The 12,026-nt window shown below is 58.3% G+C and overlaps 1 protein-coding gene across 3 annotated transcripts in view; it reads left to right on the forward strand.

The window, feature by feature from the left end:
- The window catches only part of ACAD10 (acyl-CoA dehydrogenase family member 10), a 259,705-nt gene that overhangs the window by 243,074 nt on the left and 4,605 nt on the right, over positions 1-12,026 (forward strand). For all 3 annotated transcript variants that reach the window (XM_055146612.1, XM_055146610.1, XM_055146611.1), the window contains exons 8-18: positions 1,692-1,760; positions 2,554-2,735; positions 4,526-4,676; positions 6,067-6,212; positions 7,192-7,365; positions 7,854-8,260; positions 8,937-9,077; positions 9,890-10,027; positions 10,117-10,207; positions 10,981-11,139; positions 11,711-11,883. In XM_055146612.1, coding sequence (XP_055002587.1) covers positions 1,692-1,760; positions 2,554-2,735; positions 4,526-4,676; positions 6,067-6,212; positions 7,192-7,365; positions 7,854-8,260; positions 8,937-9,077; positions 9,890-10,027; positions 10,117-10,207; positions 10,981-11,139; positions 11,711-11,883 — 1,831 coding nt within the window. The remainder of the gene's footprint in view (positions 1-1,691; positions 1,761-2,553; positions 2,736-4,525; positions 4,677-6,066; positions 6,213-7,191; positions 7,366-7,853; positions 8,261-8,936; positions 9,078-9,889; positions 10,028-10,116; positions 10,208-10,980; positions 11,140-11,710; positions 11,884-12,026) is intronic.

Here is a 12,026-nt window from a genome sequence, read left to right on the forward strand (position 1 = left end):
TTTTTGCTTCGTGTATTTTGGGTTTTTTTTTTCCAATCTAGTTTAAATTCTGTTTTTTTTTGTGATTGATTGTCCCTAGTGTTTTTTTTCTTAACATGAATCAGTTACATAAACTGAGATTTTAATCTGCTCTCCTAGACAGCCACTTCCATATTTCACCACTCATGCCTTTTGAAATGTTGCTAATTAGACAGTCCACATTCATGATTATCTTATCTTCCTAACGAGGTAACTTGTTGAAACATTTTGAAATTTCCCCCAATAGGAAGTAGTGAGAAAACCTACTTCCTATTTCGGTTTTTTTGTTATTGCTTGGATGTTCTTTTTCTTGATCAGGATTTAATGCTGAAGTAATTTTTTTCATCCGCTCCTTCACTCTTTCAAATGACCTTTTTTGTTTTGGGGCCATGCCTAGTGGTAGTTGGGGTTTACTTCCTCTCTGTGCTCAGGGATCACTCCTGGTGGGCTTGGGGGGGATCATATGAGGTGCCAGAGATTGAAACAGGTCAGCCACATGCAAGTTAAGTGCCATCACTGTGTCAAAGGAACTTTTTTTTTTTTAAGTAATCAAATTTTATTTAGAGGTTTTTAAGGGAAGGAGGAAGGGATAAGTGGGAGAGGGAATAGTAAGAATAACGCGCTCAAGAGAGAACGCGGGCGGGGCTGGAGTGATAGCACAGTGGGTATTGCACGTGGCCTACCCAGGTTCGATTCCCAGCATCCCATATGGTCCCCTGAGCACTGCCAGGAGTGATTCCTGAGTGCAGAGCCAGGAGTCAGCCCTGAGCATCGCCGGGTGTGACCCCCCTCAAAAAAAAAAGCAAAAAAAAATAAAAGAGAACACGTGCTTCTCCAAGGGTGAAGAGAGCTCTACACACACCCTAGCACTAGACACGAAGGCATGAAAGTTCACATCTCAAGAGGGGAGATGCGGGCGATACATGTGCTCGGGAACCGCATGTGCTCGGCCATGTGGGCACAAGCAGCACATGGGCTCAGGCAGCGTATGTGCTTGAAGGAACTTTTAAAGAGTATGTGTCAGTTTCTTAATGGATTTGTCTTGATTATTTCCTTGTGGTCTCATTTACTGCTGTCCTCTAGTTCCTGTAATTCTTGAAAATAGGAGAAGTTGTAAGTTCTTGGCTTTAAGGTCTCCTTTTTATGGTATTATACTAATTTTCCCAGCTTTCTTGTGCTTACCAGCTTCATGACACTTTCCTTTCTATCTTTTTCTGCTTATTTTTTTTGTTTTTATATTTAAAGTATGTTTCCTGACACCATCCAGTTTGGTTTTGCTTTTCTACCCAGTATAATTTTGTCTTTGAATCGATATCCTGTTACATTTAAAGTAATTATTAGTTTGCTTCATATTTGAGCTATACCTTTGTGGGTTTCTGGTTTGTCCCGTCTGGTGTTTGCACTTGATGCCTACTTTTTTTTTTTTTTTTTTTTTTTTTTTTGCTTTTTGGGTCACACCTGGCGATGCACAGGGGTTACTCCTGGCTTTTCACTCAGGAATTACCCCTGGCTGTGCTCAGGGGACCATATGGGATGCTGGGATTTGAACCTGGGTCGGCCGCGTGCAAGGCAAACGCCCTACCCGCTGTGCTATCTCTCCAGCCCCCTTGATGCCTACTTTTGAGTCTCTGGGTATTTCTCAGAATCACAGTGTAGCCACCTTGTTTTAACAGGATAATGAAAGCCCTTTCCAGCACTGGAGTCCCCGTCCCCAAAGTCCTTGACCTCTGCACCGATTCCAGGTGACGCTCAGACTTGTTCGGTTTGTATAGTTTCTGCTTTATTGTAAACTAACAGCTGAGACTCCTAATTACTCACTTTTTCTAGCATTTGATATTATCAGGGATTTTTTTTTTTAAATTCTGGACCCTGCTACTCAGGCCCCACGTTGCTGGGGAACCCCAAAATCACCTGGTGGGGCTCAGGGCCACCCAGGCTGTCCCCGATGATGCTGGGTGGTGGGCATCAAACCCAGGTCCAACACACACAAAGCACGTGTCCCTAACCCGTGGGGTCTCCCCGGATCGACCTGCTTCCCTTGGTTAGTCTGCTTAAGCCCGCTCGGGCGGCCTTTCCAAGGAAACCGAGGAGGAGGGAGGCAGCCTGGGAGAGAACAGCGGGGCTGTGAGTGTGGGTTGGGCTGGGAAGAGGAACTTCCGGTCGGCCTCTGAGCTGTGTGCAGTGGAGAGAGGAGATGGCCCGGGCCCTCGACACACACACACACACACACACACACACACACACACACACACACAAACACTCAGAAAGAGCAGGGCCTGGGGCCAGAGCAATTGCACAGTGGGAAGGGCACTTGCCTGGCACGCGGCCTGTCCTGGTTTGATCCCCAGCACCACAAATGGTGCCCGGAGCACCACCAGGAGTAACCCCTGAGAGCAGAGCCGGGGGTAAGCCCTGGGCAGCTCCAGGTGTGGCTAGGAAGGAGTGCAGGGGGGAGGGGAGGCGGGGACAGCGACAGACCCTGAGTGACTGCTGCCATGTTCTGCAGGCCACCTCACACCTTGTCTGTGTCCCCAGCGTCATCGGCACGCCCTTCTATGTGATGGAGTACTGCCCGGGGCTCGTCTACAAGGACCCCGCCCTGCCCGGCCTGCAGCGCAGCCAGAGGGAAGCCGTCTACACCGCCATGATCCGAGTCCTGTGCCAGATCCACAGCGTGGACCTCAAGGCCGCGGGTCTGGAAGACTACGGGAAACACGGTGAGGGACTGTCTTTCCCTGTCCCGTCATGGGGGCCCAGCACTAGGACCATTGTCACAGCCAAGGAATTCTGTCAAGTTTCCCAGAATGTTGTCCCCTGAGTGTTTCTTGCTTTTTAATGTGAAATTGTTTTTCCAAATTAGGATTTCAGGGGCTGGAGAGATAGCACAGCGGGTAGGGCGTTTGCCTTGCACGCGGCCGACCCGGGTTCAAATCCCAGCATCCCATATGGTCCCCTGAGCACGGCCAGGGGTAATTCCTTAGTGCAAAGCCAGGAGTAACCCCTGTGCATCACCAGGTGTGACCCCCCCCAAAAAAAAAAAAAGCAAATTAGGATTTCATGAGAGAATCCGGGAACCACCCTCCCCGCCCCCAACACACACCCCTCTTTCAAAGGAACTTTCCTGACTTATTTTGGGGAGTTGTTTGGGGACCGGCCCCAGCAGTGCCCAGCATGCCCTGGGCGTGTTTGGGAACCATGGGCAGTGATGGGGGTCAATACAGGGCTGGCCTTATGCCAGGCAAGTGCCCTAAACCCTGGACTACCTCTCTGGCCTCAAAGCCAGACCACCTCACTTACGCAATGGGTGTGTCACGAGTGTTTCCTCACGGTCGCCTTCACTGCTGTTCTCTGTTTCCTGCCCTTCTTGGAGACAGAAGGGGATTTGAATCGATCCATTTGGGATTGGATTCCTACAGGCTGGAGTCTTCACCCCGTGGCCCTTTGGAGGGAGGTGCCGGGCACCCCGGTGTGGGGTGGATCCCACGTGCCACTGTGCTCTCTGTGCTTGGCTTCCAGCCCGTTAGTCTCTGGGGCCCATTTCCCCCTCCCAGCTGAGGAGTGAGAATTCGGGCGAGGCGTCGAGCGAGGGTCCCGGCCCGTGTGTTAGTGATTGTATCAGGAACAGTGGCAGTGACCACGCCCATTCCCAGCCGTCCTTGAGGGCTCTGTGTGTAGCATGTCGTGTGTGGATTTCATCCCGTTGGGTTTTGTTTTAGGTGGGAGAGAGCTGGGCCTCCCCCAGGGTGCTCAGGGGCCATCTCTGGCTCTCCGTTCAGGAGTGACCCCGGCAGTGCTCCGGAGGACCATGCGTGGTGCCGGGATTTGGACTAGAGTTGGCAGGGGCAAGGCAAGCGCCTTAATTCCGGTACTGGCCTTCTGGCCCGGGTTCTGTTCCGTTCTCACGACAGTCTGTGGATACGGGAATCATTTCACGCTTTGTACAGCTGAGGGGCTGGCGGCCGAGAGGTTGAGTCAGTGAAGGCTCTGCCAGTGGCCCAGTGACCCCAGAATTCCCTCTGTGCCATTCCAGGTGTGTCTTTGCCAAATGCCTCAGCTGTGGGAGCTATAATTGAATAGTAATATCAGACATTCACGGACTGAGTACATGCTGGGAACAGTTCCAGGGGCTTTCTGTTTTATTTTTCAGCAGCTCTATGGGGGCCTCTCATCGATGAGCAGAGTAAGGCTCAGAGAGGCAGAGTAACCTGCCAGAGGGCGCACAGAGAGGGCAGGAGCCAGGGGTTGAAATTCAGGCATCTGGTCTGAGTCCAGGCCCTTGCTCCACGACTGTTTATCCAAAAACGGATTTACCAGAGGCTATGGGGAAGCTCCTAGGATCTCTGACAGTGACGGAGGCCGTGGGGCCAGGACCCAGGCCCACATGACATGGGTGCAGCCCCTCAGAGTCGCGTGTGGCTTCCCCGGGACCTGGAGCCCAGGAAGAGTTCTCTCCCCGGGGCGCCCTGCGGGCCTGAGACAGGGGCGTGTTCTGTCCCTGTCTCCCTAGGGGACTACATCGCACGCCAGGTCCAGACCTGGACCAAGCAGTACCTCGCCTCGGAGACCGGCCCCATCCCGGCCATGGAGCGGCTCATCGAGTGGCTGCCGAGTCACATTCCCCGGCAGCAGGCCACCACGGTGGTGCACGGGGACTTCAGGTGGGCGCAGCCTCCGGGAAGGGAGAGGGGCGCGTCTCGGGGGTGCCGGCAGCTGGGAGTGAAGGATGATTCTTTTCACAGAGACTCTCCCTGGCCCTGGCCCGGGGGCGGGGCTCCTCAGCATGGCTGGCATCTCCCCTAGGCTGGGGGGCATTGCCAGCGCCCACTCCAGCCCAGCAGACCCCTCCCCGCTGCCTGGCTCCCGCCCACTGCGTCCCCGTTCTGCAGCCGGGGGCTTGTTGCCTCTCATTTGACAGGTCACGGCCAGCAGTGATCGTGGCTTCTCCCAGCTGTGCTGGACGATCAGGCGGGGGCAGGGACCAAGCCCGGGTTCCGCACGCAGAGCCGGCGCTTCTCAGCCCGTGGTGCCGTCTCTGCTTGGGGGTGCTCCTGGGGGGAGGGCGAGGATTTCCTGAAGGCCCCTCCCATGCCTGGCTCGGGGGCCTGAACTTCTGGGTTCCTCAGGCTTCTCCATCTCTGGGGTTTCCAGTATGGAATCTTCTAGATCGCTGACCTTTGACCAGTAGCTCAGGGCTCCAGAGGTGTGAGTCCCGGAGGGGCTGCTTTTCTCCTGAGTCACACACACAGCACCTTTTCCTGCCTGCGCTGGGTCTGTTAGAAGGAAACCGACTCAGGGGTGAAGAGTTAGCGCCCACCTTCAGTGGCAGCGGCGCCTAAGCATTTACACATACACCTGTTTTAGTTGAGCTGTTTGTGTGCGTGTGTGTGTGTGTGTGTGTGAGAGAGAGAGAGAGAGAGAGAGAAAGAGAGAGAGGTAGAGGGAGAGAGAGAGGGAGAGGGTGGAGAAAGAGAGAAAGAGAGAGAGAGACAGACAGATTTATTTTAGTTTGGGGGCCATACTTGGCTGTCTTCAGGGATTATTTCTGGCTCTGCACTGAGAGATCACTCCTGGGGGGATCAGGGGACCCTGTGGGGTGCTGGAGATCAACCCTGGCTCACTCCATCTAAGACAAGCAAGTGCCTTCCCCCCTGTACTCTCCCTCGGCCCCCCTCCAGACCTGGTTTAACACCATCCCCTCAGGCTGGAGCAATAGTTCTGTGGTTGTGGCGCTTCTCTCGCACGAGGCCAACGCGGGTTGGATCCCTGGCAGGCCAGCTGGTACTTTGAGCATCACCAGAAGTAATTCCTAAGTGCAGAGCCAGGGGTGACCCCTGAGTACTGCCAGGAGAGACACCCCCAAACAAACCAAAAGTCCATCCCCAAGTCTCGAGAGAGGACCGTCTGCCCCACCCGCTCCCCCGTCTGTGTTCTCCTTGGCTGAGCCCCGCCAGAGAGCTGGGGGACACGTGAGAGGCAGCCAGGCAGCAGAGAAGGGCGCAGGGCAGGTTTCCTGAGAGCCGTTTCCCTCTCCCTCCCGCTGCCCGCTAGGCTGGACAACCTGCTCTTCCACCCCGAGAAGCCCGAGGTACTGGCCGTCGTCGACTGGGAACTGTCCACCTTGGGCGACCCCCTGGTGGACGTGGCCTCCAGCTGCCTGGCCTACTACCTGCCCTCCGGCTTGCCCCTGCTGCAAGGTGGGCGCTGCTGCTGGGCAGAGGGCGGGTGGGAGCACGGTGGGCGATGAAAGCGCGGCCGGGGTGGGGAGCACAGACCCCGCGTCCCCCTGTGTTTACTTTGTAAATGAAAAAGAATGACTTAAGCCTTTTCCTCGGGCCTCGCAGTGACCGTCAGCCCGGCCAGCCCGGAGTCTCCAGGCCTGGCCCCAGGCCCCCTCAGCTCCTCTGGAGAGAACCCAAGATAGTAAATTGAAATACAAGGGTTTTGTTTGTTTTTCTGGGGGCCACACCTAGCAGTGACAGGGATTACTCCTGACTCTGCACTTAGAAATCACTCCTGGAGGTGCTGGGATGCCAGGGATTGAACCTGGGCCGGCCACGTGCAAGGCAAGCACCTACCTGCTGAAAAATACAAGGTTTTAAAATTTTTGAAAGGGGGGCTGGGACTGGAGCGATAGGTATTACAGCAGGTAGGGTGCTTACAGGCAGTCCACCTGAGTTTGATCTCTGGCATCCCTCCTGGTCCCCTGAGCACCGCCAGGAAGTGATCCTTGAGTGTCAAGCCAGGAGGAAACCCTGAGCACCCCCCAAGTATGGTCCAAAACACCCAAACAAAACCAAAACCAAAAAGAACTAATACAGCTCCCTCACCCCCTGTGCTCCAGCAACAGTTTACGGTTTAAAGGACAGTCCGGGGGCTGGAGCGATAGCACAGTGGGTAGGGCGTTTGCCTTGCACTCGGCCAACCCGGGTTCGATCCCTGGCATCCCATATGGTCCCCTGAGCATCGCCAGGAGTAATTCCCTAGTGCAGAGCCAGGAGTAACCCCTGTGCATCGCCGGGTGTGACCCAAAAACCAAAAAAAAAAAAAAAAGATAGTCTGAGGATGTTGAAATAACGGGCTAAGCCTTAGAACCAGTGAAGCAAATTTCCAGCCGTGAGATGTGGTGGGCACCAGGGAATGCCCACGGGCCAACTGTGCAGGGCTGTTGCCCAGGTTTGTGTGACTGTGACCTGCATCAGCTGGGGATCCCGAGCGTGGAGCAGCTCCTCAGGATGTACTGCGTGCACAGGGGGATCCCCGCCGTAGAGAGCTGGAACTTCTACCTGGCCTTCTCCTTCTTCCGCCTGGCCGCCATCCTGCAGGGCGTCTACAGGCGCTCGCTCACAGGTACCAGCCGGCACCCTCCGCTGCCCGCGGGGGCTTTGCGGGGACCCATCTGGAAGGCAGAAAATTCAAGGGCAAATGGTATGTGGTAAGAGCCCCCAAGAGCTGGCTCCGAGGGTTGGAGCGCGGGCTTTGCACGCGGGAGGCCCCCAGTTCCATTCCAGCACCTGACGGTCCCCTGAGTACATCCAGATGTGGCCCCAGCAGTAAAAACCAACAGAAGTATGTGCTGAGAATTTCGTCATTAGGGGCTGGAGTGGTCGTACAGCGGGGAGGGCCTTTGCCTTGCATGTGGCTGAGCCGGGTTCAATCCCTGGTATCCCATAGGGTCCCCCAAGCACCGTCAGGAGTAATTCCTGAGTCCAGAGCCAGGAATAACCCCTGAGCATCGCTGGATATGACCCAAAATATGAAAAAAATACCTAGAATTTCATCATTAAAAAAAGAGAGAGAAAGGAACGTCAAATGCTTCTCCCTTTGCGGCTTTGCAGGGCAGGCCAGCGCGGTGAACGCGGAGCAGAGTGGGAAGCTGACCGAGTTTGTGTCTAACCTGGCGTGGGATTTTGCAGTCAAAGAAGGCTTCCGGGTTTTCAAAGAGATGCCTGCTACCTCCCGGCCCTTAGCCAGGTCCTACCACACGCACGCTGGCTCCCCTCGCCCGCCCCGTGCCCCCGGCACAAGGACCTACTGCCCTCGGCCCAGGCCTTCCCCAGCCCCAGCTGCCGCGAAGAGCGATCTGGTCCTGTCTCCGGAGGGCCTCTCCCCGCCCGCCAGGGAGCTGTACGAGCGGCTGCGGCAGTTCATGGAGCGCCACGTGTACCCCGCCGAGCCGGAGCTGCGCTGTCACCAGGCCTCGGCAGAGAGGTGGAGCCCTGCCCCGCTGCTGGAAGACCTCAAGGTAATGCGGCCTGACAGCCAGGAAGGCCCCTGCAGCAGGCCAAGCCTCGGACCCTGGGCGGGTGAGACAGACGCAGGAGGCCCAGGCTCAGTACCCGGTCCCACATACCTCCCCGCCCCGCCTACGCAACCAGCACCACCAGGATCAACCCCCAAACCCCAAGAACCAGGAGTAGCCCCCCAAGCACCGAGAGGTGTGGCCTCCAAATCGGAAGGAAAAATAAATCAGCGGGGAGCTGGGGAGATAGTGCAGCCGGTAGGGCGCCTGCCGTGCCTGTGACTGGCCTGGTTTGATCCCCGGCACCCCGGCTGGCCCCGTGAGCCCCTCCGGAAGTGATCCCTGGGCACAGAGCCAAGAGTAAGCCCTGGGCACTGCCAGGTGTGGCCCCCAAAGAAAAAGAGCTCCCATGAGGCCCCTCCGGGCAGCTGAGAGATGTGAGGGCTAAGCTAAACTCTCTTCACTCCTGACCTGAATGACTCACCTCCCCCGGGGTCTCTTGCTCGTGGTGTCCAGTCAGACGAGGGCAGCCAGGTCTGAGCAGGCCTGAGGTGTCGGCTGCCCGCTAAGAGCTTGTCCCGGGAGCAAAGCTGCGTGCGGGGGCTCTCCTCTGCCTCAGAGCGACCCCCAGGGTGCCTGAGTCCCTCACCGTGCTCCCCGGCTGGCTTCCCCCCGACAGGAGAAGGCTAAAGCCCAGGGACTCTGGAACCTTTTCCTCCCCCTGGAGATCGACCCTGAAAGAAAATACGGCGCCGGCCTGACCAACGTGGAGTACGCACACCTGTGTGAGCTCATGGGCACGTCCCTGTACGCCCCTGAGGTACCGGCTTTCCCCTCCGGCGTGGGAGAGTGACCTTGCCCTCCCCACCACCCTCCCCGCCCGCAGCCTGCACGGAACCAGGAGCCCCGAAACCTAGAATGAGGGGCGGGTGGAGGGAGTTTCTGCTGGCCGGGGGGCTGGCTCAGGGCAGGAGCACACGCTCAGCGTGAGTGATCCCGGGGGTCCCCAGCACAAACCGAAGAAGGACAAGAAAGTGCGTTTCCGGGCAGGCAGGCTGTGTCCTCAGGCAAAGGGCCACCACGGGCTCAGGGAGTCTGAGTTTGGAAAGCGTGTTGGGGCCTGAGCGATAGCACAGCGGGTAGGGCGTTTGCCTTGCACGCGGCCGACCCGGGTTCAAATTCCAGCATCCCATATGGTCCCCCGAGCACCGCCAGGGGTAATTCCTGAGTGCAGAGCCAGGAGTAACCCCTGAGTATCACTGGGTGTGACCCAAAAAGAAAAAAGAAAAGGACAAAGAAATTTGTGTTGTCTCAGCACCTGTCGTGGGAGTGGAAGAGCTCGGGGTACTGGGGGTCAGGGAGCCCCGGTCCACGATTCCACGCTCGGGGGATGGACTCGGGATGGGCTCGGATGTGGACTCAGGGGGATGGGCTCGGATGGGGACTTGGGGGATGGACTCAGATCTGGGACTTGGGGGATGGGCTCGGACGTGGACTCAGATCTGGGACTTGGGGGATGGGCTCGGACGTGGACTCGGGGGATGGGCTTGGATGGGGACTCGGGAGATGGACTCAGATCTGGGACTTGGGGGATGGGCTCGGACGTGGACTCCCTCCTGCTTCTCCCCCCAGGTGTTTAACTGCTCCGCTCCGGACACGGGGAACATGGAGCTGCTGGTGCGCTACGGCACGGAGGCGCAGAGGGCCCGCTGGCTGCCGCCTCTGCTGGCCGGGACCACCCGCTCCTGCTTTGCCATGACTGAGCCAAAGGTGCCTCGCCCGGGCCGCCGGTCACCGGGGCCCCCCGCACCCTGCCCCGGGGCCTCTCACCCGCTCCCCTCGCCCCTGCTCTCACTCAGGTCGCCTCATCAGATGCCACCAATATCGAGGCTTCCATCACAGAGGAGGGCGGCTGCTACGTGATAAATGGCCACAAGTGGTGGATCTCAGGTAGCCGCCTGGCGCCCGGCCTCCAGCCCCACTCCCTGGTCCCGAAGGCATTGGGACACTCAGGGGTCACTCCTGGTTCTGCACTCAGGAATGACTCCTGGTGGTGCCTGGGGGACCATATGGGATGCTGGGAATCGAACCCGGGTTGGCCGTGTGCAAGGCAAACGCCCTCCCCGCTGTGCCATTGCTCCGGCCCCGCTGTCAGCTCCTTTCCAGAAGCTTTGGCCTGCATGCTCCCTGCAGAGACTCTCCCCAGGTCACCAAATGCCACCTGCACTGTTCTCCGTCCCCTGTGTCCTCTCTCCGCCCTGTCTCCTCTCTGGGCCTCTTCCTCTGGAGTGGCAGAAGGTCCCTTCCTGGGTGACCGCACGCTCCGCCTCTCTCAGGAGCAGGCGTGTGGATGCCTGTTTCATGCAGTGAGGACTGGCCAAGAAGGGCTCTGCGCTGCTTGTCTGGGGAACCTGCCGGCTCTGGGTACCCGGGGCTGTCGCATTCGTGCCACCTGTGGGCACGGACCGAGGCAGGCTGCCCAATGTGCCACCTCTTGTTCCCAAGCTGTCCTTGGAGCTCAGTGTGGCACTCTTAAAAAACAAAAACAAAAACCCTTTATTGCTCTCAGCTGTTGGATTCGTTTCCCCCAGGCCAAGACCCGACTCCTCGCTCTCATTCCTGGTCGGCCGCCGGCCCCTCCCTTCCCAAGCACTCCTGAGAGCTGTGTCTGGGCAGCGCCGGCCAGGCCAGCGTCAGCCGGTCCACCCTGCGTCTCCCTGCAGGCATCCTGGACCCTCGCTGCGAACTCTGCGTGTTTATGGGGAAAACCAACCCACAGGCCCCCCGGCACCGGCAGCAGACCGTGCTCCTGGTCCCCATGGACACCCCCGGCATCAAAGTCATCCGGCCGCTGACGGTGTACGGGCTGGACGACGCGCCAGGTGAGCCCCGGGACCCCTCACGGCCCTAGGGCCGGGCTGCCCCACTCAGGGGTCCCTTGTTAGGACCTAGCAGCTAGGGAGGGGGGGGCGGGATCCGTGGGGGGTGGGATAATGTGGGGGTGGGAGCTGGGGCTCAGAACCATGGGGGCCGGGGTTCATGTGGGGGGGCGGGACAGGGGGGCGGGATCCATTTGGGGAGTGGGATCATCACGTGGGGGGGGTGGGATCTGTGGGGGAGCGGTGTTGGGGGGGGATCCGTGGGGGGGATCCGTGTGGAGGGTGAGCCTGGAGCCACACCTTCAGGTTGGGGACAGGCCTTTCCACTTCTCCAGTCCCTCCTGGACTCTTCCGAGACCACCAGGAGTGGGAGAGGCGCAGGCCACCCGGGGCAGGCAGAGCCGTGCCCGATGGGGGCAGGAGAGGACGGGCCCTTGAGCCTGCCGGCCCGGCCCGCCAGCCACACAGATGAGTGACAGCGGGGGTCTTGCCAACTCGGGCCATGAACCGAGCCAGAGGACAGATCCCAGAAGGACCATCACCCAGTCACGTGGGGTCACTTGGTTCCTTGCAGGTGGCCACGGAGAGGTCCTCTTTGAGCAAGTGCGGGTGCCCAAGGAGAACGTGGTGCTGGGCCCCGGCCGTGGCTTTGAGATCGCCCAGGGCAGACTGGGCCCCGGCCGGGTGCATCACTGCATGCGGCTGATCGGGCACTCGGAGAGGGCACTGGCCCTCATGAAGGCGCGGGTGAGTGAGTGAGCCCCTCCCCAAGCCCCCCCACACAAAAGTCTAACTCTTGCCTGAGAGAAGAACTTAGTGGGAAAAAAGGCGATGTTCTGAGCCTAGTGTCACTGGACCCACCCCACTCCCCTGGCACTGCCTGAAATGAA

The sequence above is a fragment of the Sorex araneus genome, chromosome 9 (genome assembly GCF_027595985.1).
Source record: "Sorex araneus isolate mSorAra2 chromosome 9, mSorAra2.pri, whole genome shotgun sequence".
NCBI classification, from domain to species: Eukaryota; Metazoa; Chordata; class Mammalia; order Eulipotyphla; family Soricidae; genus Sorex; species Sorex araneus.